Below are 25,803 nucleotides of genomic sequence, written 5' to 3'. Positions count from 1 at the left end.
CCCCAAAGGCAGTGTGCTTCTGCCAGGGCAAGGGCAGGAGCAGCTGCTTGAGCAGAAGTTGAGAGACAGGGGCTTGTAGGGCTTGGGGAGTATCTGCAAGGGGTGCCAGGGAGCAGACTCAGAGGGACAGCTGAGCACAGCCCAGATCAAGTCCTGTGGTGACTGAAATCCTGAGCTACAGGGTGCAGATCACTTGGGTGCACTCTGGCCTAGAGCAGGGGTTAGCTGAACGCTGCCATTCTGTGCTTGAAATTTTACTCCCCCATTTGCTCTCTGTTGATTTTTACACAGGATGCTCATCTGCACTGACATGTACCACTTGGTTTGACTGCAGCTACGTCTATGAGGAAGAAAATGGTTTAGAGCCAGATCCTCAGCTGGAGTAAATCAAGCAGATGTGGACTCAGGCCAATTGAGACCATGTATGAGATCTCCCAGTTTCTCCTCTCAAACTGTTATATTAAACTAAACATAAGATGCAGTAGCTCCCTATCTTTGCCTTGGTTTTGCACACTGCTGTTTTGTCCAACTTCACATGCCAGGGTAAATACAAGGAAGGTGATCACATGAAAATTGTTTCCAAATTGCCAATGACTCACCCTCTCAGACACTTGTAAGGAAATATGGGGATAGTTGTCACCACTCACTGTTTTAGGAAAGCAGAAGCATAATCCATGGGATACTGCATAGATATCAGTCCTCAAAAGCTCTTTATCACCGCACCCCAATGTCCAGGATCTAAGAGCCAGCCCTGCAGGTACAAGAGGGTCTGGGCAGCCCTGCCCAGGCACCACATATCTTGAAGCTCAGTGAAGAGATGCTGTGGCCCCACAGGAGATGGTGAAATGAGAAAGCAAAGACTCAGGAGTTCACCCTTTCTGAGGATTCTGCAGGATGCCACCATGTCACTCTCCATTTCACACTGAGCCACCTGAAGGCTGCTGTCACTTGTTTGGTAATATTTGTAGAGCTGGTGAGCTCTGTGAAGTGTTGATAGGAGGTGCTTTGCCCTCCCTTTTCCATTAGCACCCTAGTGTGAAAGAGACAATTACATAGCTCCTTTCAGAAAAACAAAAGAATCCCTCAGCACCATGACCCCACAGGTCAGGCAAGCCAACCAGAAAGGTGCTTTCATGGGCAGACTAAAGCTTCAAGCAGCCTTTGCAGCACTGTGGATCTTGCACCTGGAAATGCAAGAGGAGCCATGAGTCTTCCAGCACACCATGCCCTGGGACAGATCACGGACACTTCCATCACCTGCAGTGCCCAGAAGGGCACCCCACACCCCAGCCCATTCCTCTGAGACTGGTTAAATTGGCTTTTATGCCATTTTGAGAATTCAGGTGTGCTGCATGAAAAATAGCAGTTCTATATAAGGCATAAAGGCAGCATCAGGCCCCTTGGCTCAGATTCCTTTGGAACTGTGTTTCAGTGAGGAAAAGGTTGTAGATAAAAAAGATACTGGGTTTTTTTCCTCCAACAGCTTGCAAATAGTACAGAAGAATTCACTGGTGTGGACTTCCTGACTCCATAGAGACCATTCCTGAGTACAGCCCATCTAATAAAATGATGAACAATGATTGTGGCATCCCAGGGTGGCCAGTGACTTGCTGGTCTGCAGCACTCAGGGGAGGCTCTTTGGTTTTCACATCTGGCCAAACTCTAACATTTGTGTGACCTTTCAAAATCAGGGGAACTTTCCATGAAATACACAGGCAGCCAAATATTTAGGTCTGCAGAATTACTTTGTGACATTACTTACTTATCACAAACCCAAAACTCAGGAGAGACAGAGCTGTCCAAAATTTGGATAGCATGTCAACTCTTCACATTAATGCACTTTCTCTATTATTAAACAGAAACATTATAATTCTCCAAGCGCCTAGTCAGAGGTTGAGTTTGACATGAATAGACACCTGGGTCCATCATCCCAAGGTATTGATCACGACTTTCCTACAGCATTTATGTGCCCTAATTACAGACAGTCCTCTCCCTACAAAAGCACCTCTTCTCCTGTCACAACAATGCTGAGCACTGTTCCTCCATAAAGGAGGAAATCATGGAAATCAAAGTTTGTGTTTCCTTCCAGGGTCAGTAACAACACAAGGGCACCACACTCACTCCCCACCAGTGCTGGTGTGCCCCTCCACCACCCACAATGGGCCACAGCCAGACCTGCACCAACTGCTGTGTGCTGGCCTTTGGGCAGCTTCCAGCAGCCACTTCATTCCCAGGGTCACTTTGCTGCCACATGAGGCATACACCACACTTTCCAGCTGGGATTTCTTTCCTCACTTTGGAACAGGTGCTGTTGGCAGAGCTCCAACCTGCTTTGTTCCTCTGGCACACCAATCATCATCTTCTCATGGAGGATCTGTTCCCTCAGAGAAGTGACATGCTTACGTCCTTCAGCTTCTCCCCATCCTGCATGGGCAGCAGAGATATCCTCTGTAAGGCCCAGGAACAGAGAAGGACAGGAAATGGAGATGGCCAGGAGCTCTTTGAACTTCCTCTTCTGAAGTAAGAGCCTCTCACAGTGACTGGACATGTTGGAAAGCCAGGAGCACCTCCATCAGCTGCCCCAGGGTCCCCATGAATGTCTCAGGGGTGCATATGGGCCAAAATCCAGAGCAGAGTGTTCACTACACTCAATAGCAGCTGCTGTGGCTTTTTTTCTAACTTGACATTTATGAGCAGCTCCATCCCTCACACACTTCTGGGCTTCATCACCGTTTTGATTTTGGTTTGATTACAAATATCCAGAACTGGGGCTGTGCTGTCGAGCTGTGGCTCTCATATAATTGACATGACCTCCTGTTCCCTTCCAGAATAAATAAGAGGAATAGGAACCCTGCAATTTGTTTTCTACCTCCTCTTTTTATTTTTTAAAAAGTTTTATATTGTTAATGAAACTAACATTTTAAAATACAGTGCAATTTTTTTGCCCATGGAACTCAAACTTTGCCATGTTCATACACAAAGGGGACAGGAATATGCATTTAATATGTTGAAAATTGTAATGTAGAAAGGCAGAAAATGTGTTGCAATTTCCATATCCTCCATGCAGGACAATGTCTGCCTTTTTTTTTTTTTTTTTTGCTGTTTTCAGTCGTTATTGAAACATGAAAAACCTTTTAGAAATAGTCAGTAAAATTAGAATATTTTCTTCATCAAGGTACATTGCAGGCTGTCTGCAAAAGGGAATTGCTGAGCTGCTCCAGAGTCTCTACCATGGGGGCTACTTTATACCTGCCCTCAGGTCACACCCAGATTTCTCTGCTTCCCACAGCCTTCAAGGAGGAATCCCTGAACTTGTGGAAACAAGGGATGGGTTGCACCATGCCAGTTATGTCACTTTAGGTGAAATAGGAGCCATCAGCCTGCCAGGGAAAAGCCAGGGCAGCTGAGCATGGTGTCTGGGTTTATTGCTCAGCCATGCCAGGGAGGTTTGCCTGGCAAAGGCACAGTCCCTGCTCCTGGTGTCACTGTCACATCCCAGGGAGCCCCTTGGGGCACCAGGAACCAGCACCTTCACCTGCATCTGGCTCCTGGGTGCTGAACCTGCCAGGTCTCAGAGCTTCCCAGCTGCCCCAGCCGCTCCTCTGCGGAGGGGAACAGTGGCTGGTTTTGAAAAAAACACAAAAGCCAGAATGCTGGGCTGAGAAGGGTTGCTGAAGAACTTAGCCTGTAATGAAATTAAAATGTTCACTTTTTTTAGAAAAAATTAAATCCCTAGAATTTTGTGTTTTCCTATGTTGTTTGGAACATGGTATTTAAATAATGGAGAAGGCAGACATGAAATAACACAAAAAGTGATATTTTACCTCCAACCTTCTTTAATATCAGAAATGAATTTCTTTCAGTGATATTTTTTCCACATAAAAATCTCTTTTATTCTTCTTAGGAATATGTCTGTTCCAGTGAAGGGGCAGAGCTTTGCATCATAAAAATTGTTGCTTTTTTATGTAAAAATAAGAAAGCAAAATAAAAGCCGCTGGGGAAAGCTTTTTTTTTTTTTTTGCATACCAGTCAGCCTCCATTTTGCTATCTGGATTTTGCCAGACTATTCTTTTGTGGGGGGTGGAATGGTGTAAATTGAACTACCAGAATTCCAAGGGTACAGTGCACCTGAAGATAACAAAATTTGTGTAGCTATGACAGTGATGCTAGGCTTTAAATCTGGGAGTAGGAAGGAGTGACTAACATGGAAAAAACCACAAGAGGAAGAGGGAGAGGAAGGGGGAAATTGCAGATGCCATCATCTCCAAGAGGCCAGAGAAAGGACAAACATTCAGCATGGTTATTAGCTGCACAAGGTTTTGAAAATAAAATTAAGGGCAAGAGAAGTAGAATCTGCATAAAAAAAAGCAGAGGCAAGGGTGTGAGACATTGGTAGCCTGATCTTCTCAGGAGAGAAATTGTTATTTACTCACTGTGCTCAGCTGGGATGGAGCAGAGAAAGGTTGGAGCCTGGATGGGTGCAAGGGATCACAGAGGGTGATCAGCAGGCAGGGAACAGCAGCATTGAGAATGGATCCCTCCTGGGCAATGGTTTATACTTGCTTCATTATTTTAAGTAGGCTGAGGCAGGTAATTACTCATGAGTCTGACCACGAGGTATTTAACAGCTGGACCACAGAAGAAGCTGTATGCACAGCCTACCTCTGCCTGGCAGAAGGCATAAGTTGACGATTAATACAGCTTAAGTCACATCTCACTTCTCCCATTGGCCAAGGGCCAAAATGAGCCCATTTTCCTCAAGGAAAATGTCTGTCATGTACAACTCAGCTCCTGCCTTCTTAGGGATGCTGTGAAATTATGTGAAATGATGCCTGCACCTTGCAGAGCATGCAGGACCCAGACAGAGCTGCAGCTCATCTGTCCAAAGACAGCACTGCTCCCATCCAGATGCTCACTGCAGCACCACAGCCAGACTGAGCATGACGTGGGCTGCAGCTGGGTGCTGCACCCAAGGGGATCTCCAGGTTCAGGGGATCCCTGGAGACATGGGATGCAGCCCCAGAGTCAGGGGCTGGTGTTTGGAAGAAGTGCCACATCCTGAGGCAGCTCAGGCTATGTTTCCCTGGGGACAGGAGAGGCAGAAGGCATGGCCATCCAGCCCAAAAGCAGCCAGCCTGTTTGCATATGTTGGCTTGTCCACATGTACTAGTAGGTGTAGAGCTCAGCAATAGCTTTTTTTTTTTCAGTTGCACTATTCCCATTGTGATAACAGGAGGCTTAATTGTGAACAGCACTATGAAACCAGTGAAATAGATGTAAGTATTAGCTGATACCCAATACCAGGAATGACCTGTCTTTTATGTCCTCTCACTGTTCTGGTGGAAGCCTACCAGAATGCAGGACACATGTTTTCCAACTCAATAGCTGGTATCCAGCTGGAGAAATGTGTTTCCTTGAATGATAGCCATATGCTATATATCCCACTTCAACATATCATATCATGTTCCATCTGCACAGAATTTGACACTGCATAAAACAATCTGCTTTGAATTCAAATGCATATACTTCCTCACACAAAACAAAACCCTCTAGCTAGGCTATGAGTCTAAATGCCTCAGAGCTTCTGGCAAAGCTTGTGCCACAAACAGAAAAGACCAGAACCAAACCTGTAGGGAGAAGAAGGCATTGTCTCTGGACTGTTCCATCTGAAACAAATTCTACCTTCACATCAAGGAATTCGTCCTGGTGGTTGCTGATAGAGAGCAGAGCAGAACTCAGAGCAAGAAATATTTGCAAACCCACTAGGACTACCAAACTGTACAAAACATAATGCCCAGGAGTACATCCTCCTGGCTTTCTCTAAGCTGCTCTGAACCTCTCACATCTGTGGCAGTGTGATACTTAAGGGGCAGCTAGAGAGTAGCTGCCTCAGCAATTCCTAATACCATAGCTCTCATAATTAGAGAAAAAAAAATGGTTTTGTTGTCTTTTGAGCAAATGTGACTGCTTTCCAAGTGTCTGCCACACTTCTAATGGCTCCAGGTCAAGCCCATCTTCCTTGCCATCTTAGGCATTCCTCTCAATGTAAAGAGTACCCTTCTTCCTGAGATAAAATGTGAAGTCAGAAATGCTTGAGAAGTCCTTACATGATGAACACTTCTTCTTTATTTCCTCTTTCTCTCTCAAAACCTTTCAGCCACACCTACAGTAGATGCCTGGTGTTTCATGGCTCTGCTCCCTGTTTTGTCAGTCATGAATTTGTTTGCATTTTCTCCCAGCAAAACAGCCTTTGGCAGAGATACATCCCAATTTAAAATGGTTTTTAGACTCTAAAAGAACAAAAAGAGCAACTGAATATTACAAAGAGTCACTACACCTTCAGCACTGTTAATGAAAATATTCTCCTTGTGGAATATTGACAAAAAGGGACAGGAGTATGATTTAAAGAATTTCATCTCTGATTATGATATTAATTTATTTTTCTCTAAAACAACAAAGAAAAAAACATTTGTGAGCTTGTGTCATACTGGATGTTCATCTTCACTAATCAAAGATGTGTATAAGAGGGTTGATTAGCAGGTGTGCTGTACTCTGTTCACAGCTGTGCCAAAGGCCTGCAGACACTTTGCAAGAACTGATTCCCCTCAAGTCTGCAGGGCTTCTAGTTCAAGATGGACCAGATTTTTCATTGTTTTTATTTGTCTGTCACAGTAATATCTAATACTCCTCTCTAGAGCTCCATGTCTGAACCAATATGAAATAAATGACAAACAGAGCAGCAATGTTAGATTAAAACCCTTGAGGACACAAAACCTAGTTCCTGAAAAGTATTTCAAAAGTCAGCTGTAGGACACAGCTCGCTGCAGAACATCTGCTGGAAAGTGCAGATAACTGGTTTTAGGCTGATTGAGGTTTGGGAGATTTTTGACCAGAATTGGCATCAACAGCAAATTGTGCCTGGTGAATTCACAGAAGCACATTTTTGTCATGCTATGACCCATTGTCTAGTTTATGATGGCAACAAGAAACTCTCATCCAGAGCCGGATCCCATCTGAGTGGAAGTGAACAAAGGGACTCCCTCACTGTGAAGCATTCATCTGGCTGCATCAAACATAATGCCTCATATAAAGTTATGAGAGACATTTATTCCACTCTGCTCAGTACTAATGACATCCCAGAAGGCATACAGTCCAGTTTAGGTGCCACAATAGGCATCAAAATAAATCCCCCTTTTCCCATTTCAAGAGGAAAATTCAGATCTATATGTCTCAAGGGAGATAATTGCAGATGAGTGAATAACAGTTTTTAGTTCTCCTCGGTGTCAGGCAGTTTATGATGTACAGATCTCAGGCACTGTGGCACTGCAGAGCTCTCCACACAACAGCACCTTGGAGCTCTACTCCCTCCTCTTTTGATGGCAAGGGACTGAGCAAGGCCCAGTTAGGCATAACTGAAAATACTTTTCAGAACACACAGAGAAAGAGATGGCCCTGAGTGAGTCTTACACAGGTACTTGTGCCCAGAGATACTGATGTCCCAGGTCATGTTAGCCTGTGGCCAGGAGGCCACCAATGATCCAGAAGATACCAGAAAATGATCTGTTAGATCATGATCCCTAAAACTGGGCACAGCACTTTACCTGAGCCCTCGGTAGTCTAGATGTCAGAATATTTCTGACACCTTATATTCCAGTTGTTATTCTCTGGAATATCCTGCACAACTAAATGAATCCTTCATTACCTTGTATTCAGAACCCATTTCACTATACAGTCCAGATTCTCTCTTGTATGAGCATTATTAGCTAGAGGGGTTTTTACATTTTGCTTGATGTTATCCTTTCTTAAGTGTAATATTTTGTATAAAGTGCCTAACTGTATATTTTTGCTGTTATATTTCACTGTACTTATACCAAACTGTCCCTTTAGTGTAGCAAAATCATGTTGGAAACTTACATGCTTGAGTTGCATGCCACTCTTACCAAGAAGAACATGGGACTAATTAGATAAGATTTGTTCTGGATAAATTCTCACTGGATATTTTTATCACATCATCATTCTGCAGTTGCTGTTTTATGAAGCTCTTGAAATTTTTGCAGTAATTCTCAAAGTATTGGAGGCATCTGAGACAGGTTGTCTGGTCTGTAATTCTTGGTACCTTTTAAATCTTCTCTGTGTTCCTAAATACACTTGTTAATATTTCAGAAATTCCTGTGGTTAGTTCTTTAATTATACCAGAGTAAACTTCCCCAGGACTTCCTTGTCTGAGTATATGCCTTTTATTCACAGGTTCCTTCACTTCTCTTCCCTGAGCTGCATTTCAATTCCATTGCTAGTTCTAAGGGTGTTCAGCCTCTCATATCAAGTGTCTCCTACTTGCAAAGGTGGTGTTTCACATTTCAGCCCACTCTGTCATTTGTCCTTTGTTTAACATCCCCATGAAGTGATAATCCTTTTCCCTTTTTCCTTATTTCTTTTTCTGATCCCTTTTGGTACTCTTTATACTTCAGTCCTTCTCTTTTACTTTTCCTAGTAGTGTCTTTGCTCACTTTCTATATGATGGGTTTTTGTCAATAGAAAACACAACTTCTGACTCAGACCCCCTGATTTTCTCCAATGCTGTCCTCCTTGCCAGCAGGATAGGTTCCTATGAGACTTTTAACTAAGGATTTCTTCCAAACTGCCTGTTTTCTTAAGATTCTTTCTCCTTTTGGCTCCTCCCTTCAAAACTTTCTCTATCAATTGCCCAAAGTGAGGAAATCTGCCATACAGGAGTCATTTGGTCTTGCTCTTTCCTCCACAGACACATGAGCTCAAATTGCTTTCTAGCAAGTTTCTCTTTATTAATCATATCTATCATATTTTATCTGGCCATGTCTCCCATAACTACCTTAATACTTTGAAAGAAAGAGTTGTCCAAACATATTCCAGCAACTTGAGGAACTTTATGTGGTGCGCTGTTAGGTTTTGTTTTGTTGGTTTTTAAATTTTCTGGCAGCAGATAATCTGATTAGATAAAGTTAGATTACCACTACCTCATACCCTCAGAACACTCCCAGAAGTTCATCAAAAATGTGACATCAACCTCCTCCTCATACAGTAATCTTTAGCAGGGTTTTACTGTTCCTCTGTTTCCTCTCCAACCACTCCATCTTTCCCTCTTTCTGGCCTTCTATACATTCCAAATATACCAGATAATACTCTTCCCTTTTTTACTGCCTCTACTTCCTACACAGATTATATTCTCTCTGCTAATATTGAAGTGCCACAATTTATTTCACTGAGCCTATGTGATGCTGATTAAACTGTAGCCTTTGTTGTGTCCCAAGACTTCTTGTTCTTCCTGTTTATTCTCCATACTCTTGCCATTAGAATGAAAGCATCTCAGATGTTTGGCAGGTTGCCCTTACATTATCCCTTTCGTTCTTCTATGGCTCTCCTGCAACTTCCCACTTCCACCAAAGCAACAAGTTGTCAACCAGACCTCTACTTTTCTTACTCACCTGAGGTCTCTCCTGCCCACTCACTCAAACTCTGCTGTCCTAGGAGCATTTTCACTCATTTTTCTCCAGTAATAAAATTCTCACATTCTGGAAAGCAATGTTTTTCTCACTGATTCAACAATGCTCCATAGGATAGAGATTCTCCCTAAGGTCTTCCTAAAAAACGGGACAGAAAGTTGTTAGTAGGAAAGCAGTCTTATTGGATAAAGGTCCACAGTCCAATTTCAGATTTCTCAGTTCCAGAGAGGGGGTTGACAGCACTCATAGTTTAAACAAACCCTAGTTTTGTCAAAATGCTAGCACATGGGCAAATATAAAGTCCCATGCTCTACATCAGGCTGATGTGCAAAATTAGGTACCTCGGGAGAACGGTTTCTAATTCCCAACAGCATAATACACGAAGCAGTAATGTATATTAACTAAGACAGTGGTACTTTTCAAGGCTGCAGTCATCAAGCGATAGACAGGTGATGAGTGTAGCAGGAACAATATGTTGATTCTCCTCCCTCACAATTATGAACAGCTGGAACATCCTCAGTTTACAATGGGTCTGACGCTGCAAAGAAACAAGAACAAATATTTGGAAATCTAATCACATAATATAGCTGAATGCTGACAAGAGGACCCTGCTCTAGGGGAATATACTCCTTTATAGCACATGGTTGCTATGTGAGATTACAAATTACATGCTATTGATACCTGCTGTCCTGATGCCCAGCCTCTGAATGACTGAAAAGGGTGAAGTTCAGTCACTCAACTTCCTCAAAGCTTCAGATGTGCTTCTGAAGCAAGGATAAGAGTTTGTGAAGGAAGATGTTTCATACAATGTAATCAGCTCAACCTAAAATAATATTTTAGGTTAAACACTGAGTTGTTAAAAATCAACATGCTTATTTTATAAATGCAGTAAACAGACCAACCTCTCATCTACATGAGAGGTAACAAGTAGGAGATAACAAGTAGGAAGACTGAATCTGCTCTTGATGGGGAATTTCCAGCTTTCCTCCCCACAAAAAAAAACATTGTCAGAAACACACCCCTCTGACAAGTAAGAGGGAGTCTGTGGTCCAAAAAGGAGCTTACTTATGAAAGGGCTTGAGTCCCATGCTGATTTTTTCATTCATGTACTCAGAATTTGTTCCAATGCATATCTACACTTCAAAGATGAGTCAGTGATTTTCTTGTGCTTGAGCAGCACAGCCAGTGTGATGGATGAATTGTATAACGTCTGTTGATAGGTATCATACCATCAGCCAGACCAACTTCAGCTGTCTTCTGTCCCTCGTTGTCTATTCCCACTATTTCATAGATTCTGCTCCCTCTTCTGGCCAGCAACATAATAAAAGAAATAATTTTCCCTTTTGAAATGTGATTTTGAGCATGGGGAGTTGAGAAATGGAAAAGAAACTTCATATTACTTTGGCAGGACAAAGAGATCTGAACTGTATCCACTGCATTTCCATATTTGGATTTCTCTGTAACAAAGGCTTGCAATATTTGTAGCAAAAAAGCTGGAAAAAATAATTACAGGTATTTTTTGTTACATTTTCAATTTACTGGGTATCTCTGGGCGGGAGGGCAGGAGAGAGGACGGGAAGTGCAAGGAAAGAAATACCATCGCTCAGCTTTGCTGTATCTATTCACTTCTCCCTCTCAGCACGATATTGTTCCTTTTCAGATTTGTGCAAAATAATACTGCAGACCTAAAAAAGGAAGCAAGCAGAGATCCCATCTTTAGGAATAGCAGACTTGCCAAAATAGGTTCAGATAATGTTATATTAGCTACAGCATGCAGAGCACATGCTCAGAAAGGCCAGTGTTTTCTGTGCTTCAGTAAGCAATATCCAAAAGGTGTGCCTCCAAAGCAGATACTGCAATTTCTAACTATCTTTGCCTTTTTTCTGGTTCTCCACTCCTCTTGGAGCTAACCAACCACAGGCATTTGGGACAAAGGGCTTTCAAATATTTTTTGGCCATTAAAGACGTCACCAAAAATTCAGCTAATGTAGAAGAAGGTACAAACTGCACTACACTGTACACCCAGGAGAGAAAAACGTTGCTTCTTTAACAACGTCCTTTGATAGAAGTTTTCTTAGGCCTCCCACAGTTGAACTTTGCCTGATGAAGCTCCCCAAAGCTGTGTCTGAGGTGGAGCAGAAAGGACAGCACAGTGACAGCACAGCTTGCCACCACGCATGTGATGAATGGGCTTGCAACAGAAGTGATATTGGTTTTTACATGGAAAGGAAATTGCATTGAAACTCTCAGTGTATGGTTGTAGCCAAAGCATTGTCTGTACACACAATAATTCATTTGTTCAATGGACAACAAAATAAAGAGATGATTCATTCTGCCTTCTCTAGCTGACAATTTCGTAAAATTTCAGATTTTACATCATGTTCATTTCCAGTTGACAATGTCTTACATATCTAGATTACCTTTCCTCAGAGAGTATATTGCAGCTCTTTGGACATCATTTGCCCATTCTTTCCCTCATAGAGAGAGCAGAGGCCTGATCCACAGCAGAAGACTGCATTGGTGTGGTCAGAACAGCACAGTTCACATCAATCAGAACTGCACATGGTGAACCTGGCTTAAGAACCAAAGCCCTTTTTAAACTGTAATTTCTAAATCTACTATTAGTAATGAACTTGAACCACTATTAAGCACTAGAAAGCAGTATTCCTCTGGCAGTTGTACCAAGTCTAAGGCTGGAGTCTTCTACAGGTCTCTGAGCTGCTGCTATTCAAACACTTGGGCCCGATCCTGCACTCCTTTGTTCAAGCACCAGTCCAAGGGAGTGAAAGCTGGTCAGAGAAAAGCATGTGGGATCAGATCTTGTGATATGGCAAAAAAAATCCACTTTCCATGAAAGGAACCTTGTTTTCAAACACATTCCACAAGGTGAGCAGCTCTTTCAGCCCTTCTGCATATAAGATGAGGCTTTTATTTTTTTCCCTGAGAGTGGGGCTCACAGCCCCCAAGCTGCCTGTACCACCCCTGCATGCACCACTGAGAGAGGATCCTTCTCTTACTGAAACAGCTACTCATTGAATAGTTCTTCATTATCTAAGAGATAGCCAGGAAATATTTAATAAATATATTACCCATTGCATCAAAATAAATATCATTTATAAAACATTCATTGTCTTTTGCTCATCATCATCATACAGTGTATATTAATGTCCCCAGTACAGATGAGATTTACAAACGTTTGCCTGAATTTTTCCCCTTAATGCATTCTCCCACTTACAATAATCATTGCATAAAATGCATAAAAACACAATGCAGCTTTATGCCACTGGCATATACCAAAGACGAAACTAAAGATCTTGTGAGAGTACAAAAAGTCTTCAGACAGGAGGAATGGCTTTAGGTGCGCCTTCAAGTGGCACTTGATCCAACTCAACTCTGCAGCATTTTAGAATTAGAGCCAATATTTACTTGAGAACTCAGAATTACTTAATCAAATAATAGAACATATAAAAAGCAAGCTGACTTTTTGGAAAAAAAAATGTTTAATAATACAATGATAGTTGTAGTAGCGTCCAGTAAAGGTGTATTGTAAAAATGTTCTGAATATTAATTTACCTCAGATAACTTTAGAGTTGTAAATACTTGCATTATATTGAGGTAGACAGTAAAAAAATTATTTTCTCCATTATTAGCACAGAATTAAAATCTTGTAATAATATCTTAAGGAAATGATAATGTTAAGTAAGGATGAAATATTTGATTAATGCTTAATTCTGTACAACTCAAATATAAACTTTTAAAAATATTAGAAATTATAACATTTCGAGTGCATATCATGTTTTGTACATTAAAAAAAAAGAAATGCATGTTGTTCATCTCCATTTTGCACTTTTCAGTCTGTTTAAATAAACAAATATTTACAACTTTTACATGAACAACAGTGCATCCAAAGCAAAATGTGCATTTTAAATTACTGCTCCTGGTCGAGTCTTTTTATTAGCATTTTATATTATTTTTCTCTTCTCTTTTTTATCTTTTTCCACAAGTTTGTAGCTCTGCAATACCAGAGAAGCCAACAATTCTAGAAATCGGTGGGGAAAAGCCTGAAACTACGAACATAATAATTACATTAAGAAAGGGCTAGGCATAGCTTCGAAGTGCACTTTCCTCAGGTGAAGCCACAGCTGAGACCAAAAGTGGGAAAGAACCAGAAATCTTACATAAAACGCCTTTTCCCGCACAACATTTGCACATAATACTGCTGCAAATTGCGAGGGCCGCCGAGACACAGCTACCCAGAGACTGGCAATGGCATCCTCGCACTCTTCGTGGGACCCGAAGCAGTTTCCTCTCCAGTCCACCTCGGTTGTGCTTTCTGTAACACTTCGCTCTTCACAGTTTGCTGTCTTAAAATAAAACCTAGCTGATAATTACAATCTTAAGAAACTCTCGGTTGTTTTTCTTTTTTCTCTTTTTTTTCCCCTTGGGGAGAGAGAGGGAAGGGGGGGGGCATAGGCTATTTCTGGCTGGTAAGCTTGCAGGAATGTGAAAGAGAGAGGGCAGAAATGAAACAGCCCTCTTCAGAGCGACTTCAGAGAGAGGGATCAGTCTGCTCCCTCTCCCTCCCCCGACTCTTTTTGTACTTGGTAAATTGCCTTCACCTTTGGAGGGAGGAGGATAGATCGCCAGATAAACCCCGGGGGAAGAGAGGGGAGCGGGGAAGGGACCGGGCGGGGGCCTCTCCGCCTGCCTGGCCCGCTCGCCCTTCCCCGCCGGCAGCCGCGGGCCGACGCTGCCGTAGCCCCCGGGGCCACCGCGGGCAGCGCGGCGGAGCCCCGGCGCCGGGCCGCCCTACTCCGTGCTCTGCTCCGTGCTCTCCGCCGTGCCCTCCGCTCGGCCGGCCGCGGCACGGGGGCCCTGCTCGCCGCTGCCGCCGCACCTCCGCCAGACGCAGACCCGGCCGCCGCCGAGGGGCGTCCCGCCCGCTACCTGCAGCCGCAGGACTCCACCACCATGTCCTCGTACTGCTTGTACACCACGTTGTTGCCCGCGTCGATGTAGAGGATGCTGATGGGAGTCAGCTTGGTGGGGACGCAGCAGCTGGGCGGCGTGGAGCCGGGGTCCATGGAGTTCATGAGGGTCTGGATGATGGCGTGGTTTGTGGGCTCCAGGTGGGAGCGCAGCGGGAAGTCGCAGACGCCCTCGCAGTGGTGGGCCTCGTATTCCAGCGGGGCGATGATCCAGTCGTCCCAGCCCAGCTCCTTGAAGTTGACGTGCAGCGGCTTCTTGCTGCAGCGCAGCCGAGCCTTCTTGCCGTGCCGCTTGCCGTGGCGGCTGGCGAAGGCGGTGCGGCGCTGGCGCCGGGCCGGCGGGCGGCGGGCGGCGGGCGGCGGGGCCGCGCCCAGCTCGGCGCGCAGCTCCCCGAGGAGGCTCCGCCGCCGCGCGCGGGTGAAGACCACCAGCAGCGCGCGCTCCTGAGGCGGCCGCGGCCGGCGCGCGAAGCCCAGGCCCCGCAGGTCGAGCCAGCGGCGCAGGCCGCGCTCCGCCGAGGCCCGCAGCTCCAGGCACAGCCGCTTCCGGGGCCGCTGCTCCCGCAGGCCCTGCCGCACGTCGAACACCTCCCAGCCGGCCGACGGGGCCGGGTCCAGGGCTCGGGAGTCCAGCGGTCGCGGCGAGAGGCAGGCGGAGAGCTGCACGTGCAGCGGGGCGGTGGGCGGCGGGCGGCCCCGCGGGGCCCGGCGGAACAGCCGCAGCTCGGCCCCCACGAGCTCCTCCGTCTCCGAGAGGGTCGACACATCAAACACATACTGCTGCCGCCTCAAGGGAGCGGGCGAGAGATCGTCTGCGAGATAAAAATAATTACAGTCAGTTGCGCTCGGGGGTATCTGCCGAGAGGTCTCTGAGGCGGGAGAGGGAGGGAGCACCGCCGGCGTGCCCGGCCGGGGCCGCTCCTCCCTGCCTGCCTGCCTCACCCCCCACCCACCCCCAGCGGGACCCTGACCGGGGGAGGGCGGGGAGACGAGAAAGAAGGAGAAGGGAAAAATATGGAAAGGAAAGGGAATAATATGGAAAGGAAAGGAAGTATGGAAGAACCCGCACCAGATAGGAGACGGCTCTCCAGCACTAGAGGCAGACCCTGCCCCACGCACATCCTCTGCCTATCAGCCCCATATACACGTGCTCCTCTGAGAAAAACCTGGACTTCTTTTTTGACACATCGGTGTACAAAGTGCAGCGCAGAAAGCAAACCAGATTCCCTTGAGCTGCTTTCCAATAAAATGTTTACAACCCAGCAAATACAAAAATTCCCAAAGCCCCTGTGTTTCCCCAGAAGCTAGTAAAGCTTGTGTATTATTCTATAGTAAAAGTGTCACTGGAGCCTCTGTTCAGCAGCCCCTCGCCGCTTTTTCAAAATCAGCCCGCCCCAGGGGTAGAAACAGAGACTAAAGAAATATACACCCGCCTGTTATTTATCGATATCAAAGGTCATTGCGATCCCTAATCAGTATGTTTCACAAACTCGGGTCTACCTGACAGGTCTCTGAGAACCTCCTGCGGGGCAGGAGAGACAAGGGGATGATTTATGCAAACCAAAAACCTTCAGACGCGACACGGCGATGTAAAAAATCAATGCGGATTAACGTGCAGTTAATCAGTGCGGATTAGCACACTCGACAGTCGCCCTGCATCGCCGCGTGTTCCCCTGGACGTCAGCAGGGAGATGGAGTGTGGAGTGCACAGGGACAGCGGGAATTGCTGGGAAAAAGACCTGCCCCGCAGCCGGGCCAGGGGATCCCCCTGCGGAGCCTGGCTGCCTGCCGAGCGCGTCCCCCTCGCCCCAGGAGCCGTGGTGGGGGCCCCGCCGCCCGCCCGGACCGCGCCGCGCACCCAGGCGGCACCCCGGGCTGCGGGGCCGGGCCCCGCACACCTGCCCGGTCCCGGGACACGGGCGCGGGCGCCGCCTCGCCCGGCACCGGGGCACGAGGAGTCAGCAAGGAGAGGGAGTTCCCGAGCCGGAGCTTCCCCGCCTCTCCTGGGCTGCGCGCCGGCGGGAGCGATGCGGAATCCGTCAGGCCTTTCGGGCATCAGGAAAATTAGAACCCAGGCCTTTCGCATCCTTGCATCCACCTCCCACCTCAGGCTTGTCTGTTTCCTTGCGGAGGGGCTTCTCCTTCCCAGCGAGGGGCGAGAGGCAGCCTGGTCGTGCATCTCGCTCAGGGAGTGCAGGAGGAGACTGAAAAAAAACACGAGCAGAGCCCGAAAAATGTCGTCACAGTCCAGGTGACGACAACAGCTGCTTTATTGAGCTGTGAAAATAGGAGTGAAACCCATCGGGAGCTGCCTAGAGGTGCTGGACAATTTCATCAGCGCTGCAAGTACAGACCAGGATTCGGTCCATGAGTCTCCTGTGGGTTCTGGGGGATCGTGGGGGTAGTTCTGCCCTTCACAGGCACGGGCCGTGGGCTGAGGTGCACGTGGTTGCAGGAGGAGGGTCCAACAGCTCAGGAGATCTCTGGTATCATTGCCTCCTCCTTCAAGGGGGTCCTGGGAGTTTCAGAGAAAAGCGGATGAGCCCTCGGGTAAGAAAGCGCAGGTCCTCCTCCTTCTTCTCTTTCTCGTCGTCTTGGTGGTTTTGTTTCGGTTTGGGTTTTGGTTGTTTGGTTTTTTGGGGTTTTTTTTCCAACATCTATGAGATACTCGGGCACCTGACAGGGTGCAGACCGATCTCCTGGCTCTGCCGAAATGCATCAGACCTTCGTTCACGGGTTCCAGCGACCGTCGAGGAAACTAGATCAGCATCTTCCTCTGCGGTTATCCCCAGCATCGGGATGTGGGCAGAGCCGGGCCTGGGCACGGATTCCCTTTTAATCGCTCTCGTTGCTTAGGGGATGGAGAGGGGGGTGTCACGCTTGGTTTCGGAGAGAGATGCTCGCTCTCTTTGATACTCCCAGTCGCCATGGGGTGGGGGTGAGGAGACTGCTGCTGTCCCTCCGGAGCAGACAGCACCACATACACTCCTCCTTGTCCTGTTCTTGACCAGCACCACGGTCCCGCATATATATCTCCGGCGCGGTGCAGGAGCAAGGCAGGACTGCCCGGCAGTCTTAGCTTTCAGGGAAGGGGCAGCCCTTTCCCGAGGGAGGAGGGGACAGGAAGGTGACAGCGCCTCTCCTCTTCCCGAGGAACCATCACGCAGGTGGCCTGTCGCGGCGCAGGAAATAATCCCATTCGGGGGTAACATCCAGGCATGCAGCTTAGACGGGAGGGAAGCAGCGAGAGGCTGAATTCCCCATATGTCCCCCCTGCTGAAAACGGGCTCTAAAGGGTTTGCAGACCTTTGTCACCCGGCGGTGCGGGAGGAAACCAGCTCCGGCACTGTGGGTGCCAAAAGGCTCGCTCAGGGATGCTGCCCAAGCAGCATCTTTTGAGACTCCAGTTTGGCGAGGGTTTGGGGCGTTGCACGGCTGGTCCGGGTTGTTCGGTGGGATGGCACGCTGGCAACACGGCCGGTTTGCAGAGAAATGTGTCCCCGGTCAAGCAGGTCTGAGACGGATTTCAGCAGCACCGAAACTGTGCTGGAAAAGTCGCACTGGCTCAAGCAGCTGCCGGCTCCCGTGCCTCTCTCGGGAGGGCAGGGAAAGGGGCAGGGCTGCCGGTTGTTTCAAATAAGCAGCTTTGAATCCGATCAGATAAACGCTATTTATTCACTCTTGTAACCTAATAATTCCAGATGAATACATAATCCTAAACCAGTACTGGCTCGCTCCCAGAGCAGTCGAGAGGGTGGGAAAAGCAATGGAGGGCGGGGAGGGAAAGCGGGACCTCCGGAACCTCCACAAAACGGGGAGAGACGGGTCTAGGTTGGGGACCCTTTGTTCCAGCGAAGCTGCTGCCGTCCCAGCACACAAAGAGCGGCAGCAGAGACGGCGCGGGGACACCCTGACTATCTCTCTCTCTCCCCGCGAGCAGTGCACAACGGATAGGGGCTTTTCCTCTTCAGTTTTCCTTTAAACTCAAGGAGCGAATGGGGTAAAACCTGGGATTTCTAACAGCCAGCTCGCGATCTGCCTTTTTCTCAGGCCAGCTGAAGCTGTCCTTACAGATATTCCCGTTACCGAAATACTTGGTGCGAGCAGCAAAGTCATCCCAGCTGGGCTGGAGAAAGCCACATGGCAGAAAATGCACCGGGGAGGTGTGTTTATATTTGTAGCGTTAATGTAGATGAATGTTAGGTCCGCCGTGAGTATTTGTTCTATTTCACTCTCGGTAGTTTATTCTTTTTTTTTATTCGGGCGAAAATAAAATATTAGGATCAGGAAGGAGGGACAGAAGGAGGGAGTAGGTCTATCTGAAATTTAAGAATGTGTCAGTGGCGGATGAGAGAGAGAAGCCCTGCTCCGTTCTGCTCCTCACGAGGCGCTCGGGCAGCGGCGTGCCCGGTGCTCCCGCGGGCGTGCCGAGCCGAGCCGAGCCGAGCCGAGCCGAGCCGAGCCGGGCCGGGCCGGGCCGGGCCGGGCCGGGGGCTGCCCCGGGTCCCGCCGCCTTCCCCCACGCTTTCCTTTGCCGTGCGGTGGCTGCGGTTTCAGCATCTCCGAAGCTGAATGAATGACTGGGTTGGGACGTTTCCCTCAATTCCCTGTGTGAAGCCTCTCCCGTTTCCCGGGTCACTTTCTCGCCGCAGTCTGGGCTTTGAGGAGAGACGGGGGTTAACGAAGGCTACACAAAGTTTCCCTTTTCATGGCAGATCAGGTACTGGGCTCTCAGCCAATTCATCAGGGCTCAGATCTTAACTTTACATCACTGCAAATTATACCCAAACCACATTCAAGAAGAATTTTCCCATTCCCAAATTCTCTTTCAAGCCATATTTAAACTCGCAAACCAAAAGCACATTTTCAGTTAAAGACACTTTGCAGACACTCGCACAACAATAATCTGGAAATTAAAACATATATTGTCCCTAATTGCGAAGGTCTGCCCACACGTTGTCTGCGGAGTCGCAAGGCTGACAGGTATTTCTTTCGGAGCATTACCCAAGCTGTGGAAACAAGGGACTGACTCTCCATGTGTGGTATTTCTCCGGGTTTCAATTCCACGTCTCCCAGCGCTTGCCTCGCCGCGGTTTTTATTACACCGAGTGATTAGATTTAAATGTATCGTTCGCTTCGCTATCGAGTAACCGAGAAAGACCACACCTTCCTCCGACGAATTCCCAATTCTGCCAAAAAACACTAACTAGTTGTTGGAGGGCTGTTTCTTTTTCTTTTCTTTTCCTTTTTTTTTTTTTTCTCTCCCCTCGGAGCGGGGAGGCACCTGGCTGTGATGTACCTTTGATCACCGCTGTACCGTACCTGCTCCGGCAAGGCTGCCTGCCCTTGCCCCACTCTCCCGCTCGCCACGAGCGACTCTCGGCCCTCGGGCATAGAGGGATCGCTGCAACACCCGCGGGACACTCCCGCAAGGCTCCGGGCCCTCGGCTGTCGGCATCGTCCCAGGAGATGCGCCGAGACGCACGGGAGCTTCCTTGCGGGGTTTCCACTGCTGTAACAGACCTTAACCCAATATCTTTCCCTTTCCCCATTTGCGGTGCTTACGCTACCCGAAATACTTCGACGGAGGAGAAATAATTCCTCCGAAATTATTCGTATTGAGAAAATCGGCCCGAATATTCCCAGCGCTTGGAGCTAAGAAATGAAGCGAAAATATTACTGAGCGATAAATGTGGAAGCGCTAAGATACAGCAGCAGAACATACAGATCTGGCCATAACTAGCAAAGACTGAAACATCCCCTTTCGCTCATAAATCAGGCTTCAGGCACGAGAGGACTCCTACTCTCAGTTTCAGCCTGTCCTGAAATCGCAAGGAAGGGAGGGTTTTCTCCGATCGACGGTTTGGGGGTTTTTTTCTACTGTGAAGGGAGGAGGTAAATGAGGAGGGCGAGGCGCCCCCCTGCCGTGCCCAGCACCGAGTGGCCCTGGCCTGCGCCGGATTTTCTGCCCACGGGCCACTCGGCTGCCGGCTGGGGCCAGCCCAGCTGCGGCGCAGCATCTCCCCGCGGGCGGCGGAAACTCCACAGCTCCGAGGCGGAGACCTCGGACCTCCGTCCCCCACGTGTCCCCCCCTCAAAAAAAAACCAAAAAACTCAACCTCTTAGCAAGCCCTGCAGGAGGATTTCTGGATTAAATAAAAAAATTATAATAACGAAAAAAATCAGGACCAGGTCGGAAATGAGCCACCGGAATAGTTTGATATGCGTTAATTACTCGTCCTCCGCGGCAGCGCACCGCCCCGCCGGGCCGCCGGATCTGCGGAGCTCCCGGCGCCGCTTCCCGGACCGCCCTCCCGTGCGCGAGCCCCGCGTCTCCTCCAGGGACAACAAACAAACGAAAGATGAACTAAAAAATACTCCCCCCGCCGACAGCCCCTGTTTTCACTGGGAAGTGGCGAGAGCCGCAGCCGCCGAGGGGACGCTGCGCTCCGCTCCGCCCGCGCCCCGGCCCCGCTGGCTCCCGCAGCTCCCGCAGCTCGGGGGTAAAACACCGACCCCCGAAACAGCTCCCAGCACCGGCAGCGCGGAGCCGCCGCCGCGCCCCGCCCGCCCCCGCGGCAACGGCTCCGCGCGCGCGGAGGCCCCGCAGGGCCGGGCCGGGCCGAGCCGAGCCGAACCGGGCTGGGCCGGGCTGGGCCGGACCTCTCGCTCCTTTCCTGGGTGCACGGCGGGGATGAGGAGCGGCAGCTCGCTGCCGCGCTCCGGCCGTCTGGTCTGCATTAGTGTTTTTATAAGGGGCTCAAACAAATCGAATACAAGGTCACCAAATAATTAACAGTTGTGAATTCCCTCCTTTCCCATTAAAATACTTCCCTGTTTATATTTCATTTTCCTTCTGCCAACGACAACACTGCTTGGGCAAAGGCGCTGCACAGATTACACTACATTGCAGCTTTCGGTCCACCCAGAAACCCGCTGTTTTGCATAAATATGTTGTACTAGATGAACTTCAAGTGAGATTTACATTCTTTTCTTCTGCCACATGCACAGCCGGGCCATTTTCAGTTTCTGCACACGGGATCCCCCTTTCGTCCTAGCCGTCTATTCACCACCCTCACAACCCTCATGGCAAGAGCAAAATAACGATGTTCGGATCCCTGCCCATCCGAATCAGCTGCCTTCCAACTGGAACGCGAAAGCGCATAAAGAAAACGGGGAGGGAAAAAGGAGACGATCTTGACCTATTTCGATGTCCCCGTCCCTTAGGCACGGACCGCAGCATTTCGTATGCGGGAGCCCTGCCTTGGTGCCGGTGCTGCGGGCTCTGCAGACACAAAAGGGTGAGGCGAGGGGCACTCGCAGCAGCCGGCACTCGTGGCAACCCCTTCCCACGGAGATTCTTTCGAAAATCGTGCTCCTTCGCACTCCAGCTATTTCTTTTTTGTTTTCTATTTGTTCCTAGTCATGCCGCGTTTCTTGCTAGCTGTGGGATTGCTTGTTTTTAACTCCCTTCTCCAGCTCCCTCCCGCTCTCTTTTTTTTTTTCCTCCCCTGCCTGGTGGAGTCCTTGCAGCTCCTAATTGTCCTGCCTTACTGTGGAGCTCCAATGCTGGGGGTCCTGAGGCCAGTGAGAGCACCATCTGCGTTTTAATGAGTTACTTCATGTGCCAACAGTAATTTTCCTACATTCAGCTCGGTCCTGTCTGATCTTGCGACCGTAACAAGGGGGAGCGAGTGGGGGGCGGTAGGGGGTGGAGAAGGGGAATCGCAAACCCTTTCCCCCCTTTCTCCTCTCTTTCTACCGACGGGAGAAAAAATTATATACGTATTAAGCAGTAGTGAGTCTTCACTCCCTCGCGCGCTACCCTGAAAATGATCTTATTAGCTTCAAGCGGGAAGGGAAGAAGCGAAGCAACGGGAAGCGGCTGCCGGTGTCTGCACCGAAGCGCTCTGCCCCGCAGCCTCGGCGGGCGCTGGGACGGGCGGGCCGGGGCTGCTGCGGGTCAGAGCCCAGCGCCGGGCGGCCCCGCAGGCACAGCAGCCGCCTCGCACGGGAGGGGCGCTTCTCGGCAGGGCTAAAAGTTGCTTCGCGCTCCTCTGCGGGCTGCTGTCCCCCCGAAATGCTGCCATGCAGGATGGCGTGGGCAGGTGGGACGGCCACCGCCATATCCCCGATCCGGAGATGCTGCTTAGGTAAAGAGCGGCCCATCTAAATGGGTCAATTTGGGCGGCTATACTGTCTGCAAATGAAGTGACAGAAAATCTGCCCCCCCCCTTCCCCGCTTTCTCTGAGCAAAGACTGTTCATCATCAGCACAACTCCAGTTCGCCAATTAACTGGGCTAGGAGCCCACGGGGAGGTGGGCAGTAAAATAGCTACCACTTCAGAGGAACGGAAGCTCTCTTGAAGTTTTTTGGTGATGTGCCATCGGCTGGTCCACTTCATTATGGGAGACTAGACAATATTTGATATGTTATGACATGAACACTCAATTAGATCACTGAGTTGAAATACTCCAATCAGTGGCTTGATGCTAAGCAACCCTCAGAAGGTCCAGCAGAAGGTCACAGCCTGTGACACATCAAATCAAAATCAATGGGGAAAAGTGAGGCTTTTCCTTAATCAAACCAGGACTTCTGTTAGCAAATCACTTCCCCCGGAGTAGAATCTCACATGCAGAGAGATGAGCTAAATTTGTTAAATTAACTGTCTTTCTTCTGGTTATCAAGAATAAGATGATATCGAGCGCGGCTCCATTTCCTGCAGCTCGCAGGATCAGCACCCCGTTTCCTCTCCGTCAGGGGGAGCGGTCCAGCTCCCTTCTGACGGCTGAATTTTCGAAACCGTGTTTCTAGAAAGCGGGTCCTCTTCCCCCACCCCCGCTTTTAACAGCGACAAAGAAAACAACCCCAATAAGGCTAAGGCGAAGAGCAAAACCCCTTGTCCCCTTTCCCCTCGAAAACGTCTACGGGCTTCCGACCGCGGGGGTCACATACTGTGGGCGCTCCCCCGCGTCCTCCCGAGCGCAGAGAGGCGCGACCGAGGCGGGAGGCGAAGAGCCCGCCGAGCCCCGCCGCGGAAAGAGCTCCCCGAGCCCGGGGCAGCAATGGGGCAAGGGGCCGAGCCTCGGGTGCCGTGGGCGGGGAGAAGCTTCCGGCTCGGGGAGGCGGCGAAGGGGCTCGGTTTGGGTTCGGTTCGATTTGGTTTGGGGTGATCGGCTTCTGCAGCTCCAGGCAGCCGTGTGATTTTCCCGGCTCTGTGTTTTGCCCTAAAACGGCTGGGACACGGCGGGAGGGCGGCGAGCTGCCCCGGCTCCCGGCGCTGCCAGCCCCTGGCAGGTACACCAGTGCCCGAGGAGGCGCGGACGGAGGGGAGGGTTTTCATGTGTGGGAGAGGGGGAGGAACGAAAGAGCAATCTTCATTAAGAACCTGTTAATTAGTCTGTTCTTAATGGCTCACAACCAGGGTAACGAAAAAAGGGGGAGGGAATGAAAAGGGCAGGGGGGCGTTTTTATGGAAGGGAAATTTTACTCTGGATCGACGAGAAATGTGCACTCGCTGCCCCGGGTACGAGCGATACGACGACGAGAGAAAAGCCCAGGAGGGCCCTGGCCGGGGCTGCAGGTCGCGGAGGGGGCCCGGGAGCCCCGCGGCACCGATGCTGCCCGGGAAGATCTGCGGCCCGGGGTAGCGGGCTCCGCTGCCGATCCCGGCCCGGGGGTGCGTGAGGAGCAACCCCGCACACAGATCAAAGGATGCGGCCCCGAGCAGACGTCAAGTCCGGCCGCCGCTCGCTGAGTCCCGGTACCGGGAGGTACCTGGGCCGCGCGCTGCCCCCCGCAAGTGGAGCCGGAGGGTCCCCGTCCCTGCGCTGTCGGAAGGGCCTGGGGCTCTCCCAAGTAACCCCGATAACGCAACCCGAGGCGAGAGCAGCCTCAGGCAGAAGATGTTTGCTTTCGGTCAGTTTAAACTTTCTTTTCGCCGTGCAGCCGCGCCGGTAAGAGCCACCCTTTATCCGGCGGGTGGAAAGAAATCAGAAGAGCGATATTTAATTTTTTTTTCAAGGTTGAATTTACACCCAAATTCCACCTGCAAAGCTGGGGCGTGTTTTCTACCACCCCATGACGAATCGGGGAGGAACACTCGTGTTTCTCGCACGCGGCACTTAGGGCTGCCTCGGCTCGGGTTTAGTGCAGCGGGGCCGTTTGCTCTAAAATAAAACACCGCGACTCCGAATTCACCGAGAGATCTGCACTTGCCTGCGATACCGGGGCGGGGAACAGCACCGGGGACCGCTGCAGCTCGCTCCCACCTCCCCAGCACCAGGCTCCGCGGGACGGCAGCCTCGTACCGACCGCTCCTCGTACCGCGGAGCGCAGCGGGAAGGGGCACCCGCAGCCCCGGGGGGACCGGGAGGGGCGGGGGGGGGGGGCAGAACTTACCTCGTCCCCTGTCTACAAAACTAGTGATGGTGTTGGCGGATTTGGACGACTGAAAAAAGCTGGCGTTGATGCCCAGTTTCTCCGCGATAGAGTAAGTCCTGAACAGAGACAGCATGTACTCGTGGGGTTCCGCCCGTGGGAGCGCTCGGTCCACGGCGTGTCCCCCTTGCCGCGGGCGGTTTTCCCGTGGGGACCGCGGCACTCTGCGGCTGCGACCACCTTTGGAGGAGGCGGCGAGCTCCGAGGAGGCAGGGAGGGAAGCCGGGAGGCAGCAAGGTAAATCCCAGAGGAGGCTGGCGAGCAAGGCGGCGGAGAGCAGGGCCCGGCGCGCATTCATAGCGAGAGGCGGCGGCGGTAGGGAGGAAGAGGAGGGCGGCCCGACGTGCGGCTCCGGCGGCCCACGGAGCGGCGCGGGGACTGCGCGGCGGCGCGGCGCGGAGCGGCGACTGCACCCGGGCGGGCTCGGCCCGCAGCCGCCCGCCCCGCCCCGCGGGTACCGCCCCGCCGCGCACCGCCCTGTGCGGGCACCCAGCCCGCCCCGCGGGGCGGTCCGGCCGGGGCGGGACACCCTGGTCGGGCGCTCGGGGGTCCCCGTGCTCCCTCCCCGCTGGGCTCTCCACGCGGGAAGCGGGCGAGGGCCGGAGGAGATGCCGCGCGTCCTGCTGCCACCTCTCGGGTACCGCTTCTCATCGACCCAGCGGTGATGACATCTGTTCAGGTGCCTCACAGGTTCTCCAGGTTTGAGTGTGGGCAGATTCGTGTGATGCTAATGATTTTTCTTTTTGTATTCCCGTGGCTACGTGACCGAAAACTTGGCAGAAAGCAGGGGTTTTATAACAAGGAGAATTTGGTGGTAAGGATTCAGAAATTCACCCACCCCTTTTCATTTGGCTTTTTCGAGGTGCATCCTTCAGCATAAAACTGGTGTCAGTTC

At 50.1% G+C, this 25,803-nt stretch overlaps 1 protein-coding gene across 1 annotated transcript; it reads right to left on the bottom strand.

Annotated features, from left to right (window-relative positions):
* Positions 1 to 4,081: 4,081 nt before the first annotated feature.
* On the bottom strand, positions 4,082 to 25,538 carry GDF6 (growth differentiation factor 6). The gene is made up of 2 exons (XM_074554764.1): positions 24,870 to 25,538; positions 4,082 to 15,279 (listed from the first exon to the last, which is right to left on the bottom strand). The coding sequence occupies exons 1-2, from the start codon at positions 25,204 to 25,206 to the stop codon at positions 14,423 to 14,425; spliced, it is 1,194 nt and encodes a 397-aa protein (XP_074410865.1). The 5' UTR covers positions 25,207 to 25,538; the 3' UTR covers positions 4,082 to 14,422.
* Positions 25,539 to 25,803: the final 265 nt, after the last annotated feature.

Source organism: Zonotrichia albicollis, chromosome 1, assembly GCF_047830755.1.
Source record: "Zonotrichia albicollis isolate bZonAlb1 chromosome 1, bZonAlb1.hap1, whole genome shotgun sequence".
In the NCBI taxonomy this organism is placed as follows: Eukaryota; Metazoa; Chordata; class Aves; order Passeriformes; family Passerellidae; genus Zonotrichia; species Zonotrichia albicollis.
The sequence above is the reverse complement of the archived record's forward strand: the minus strand, read 5'-3'. Positions and strand labels throughout refer to the sequence as shown.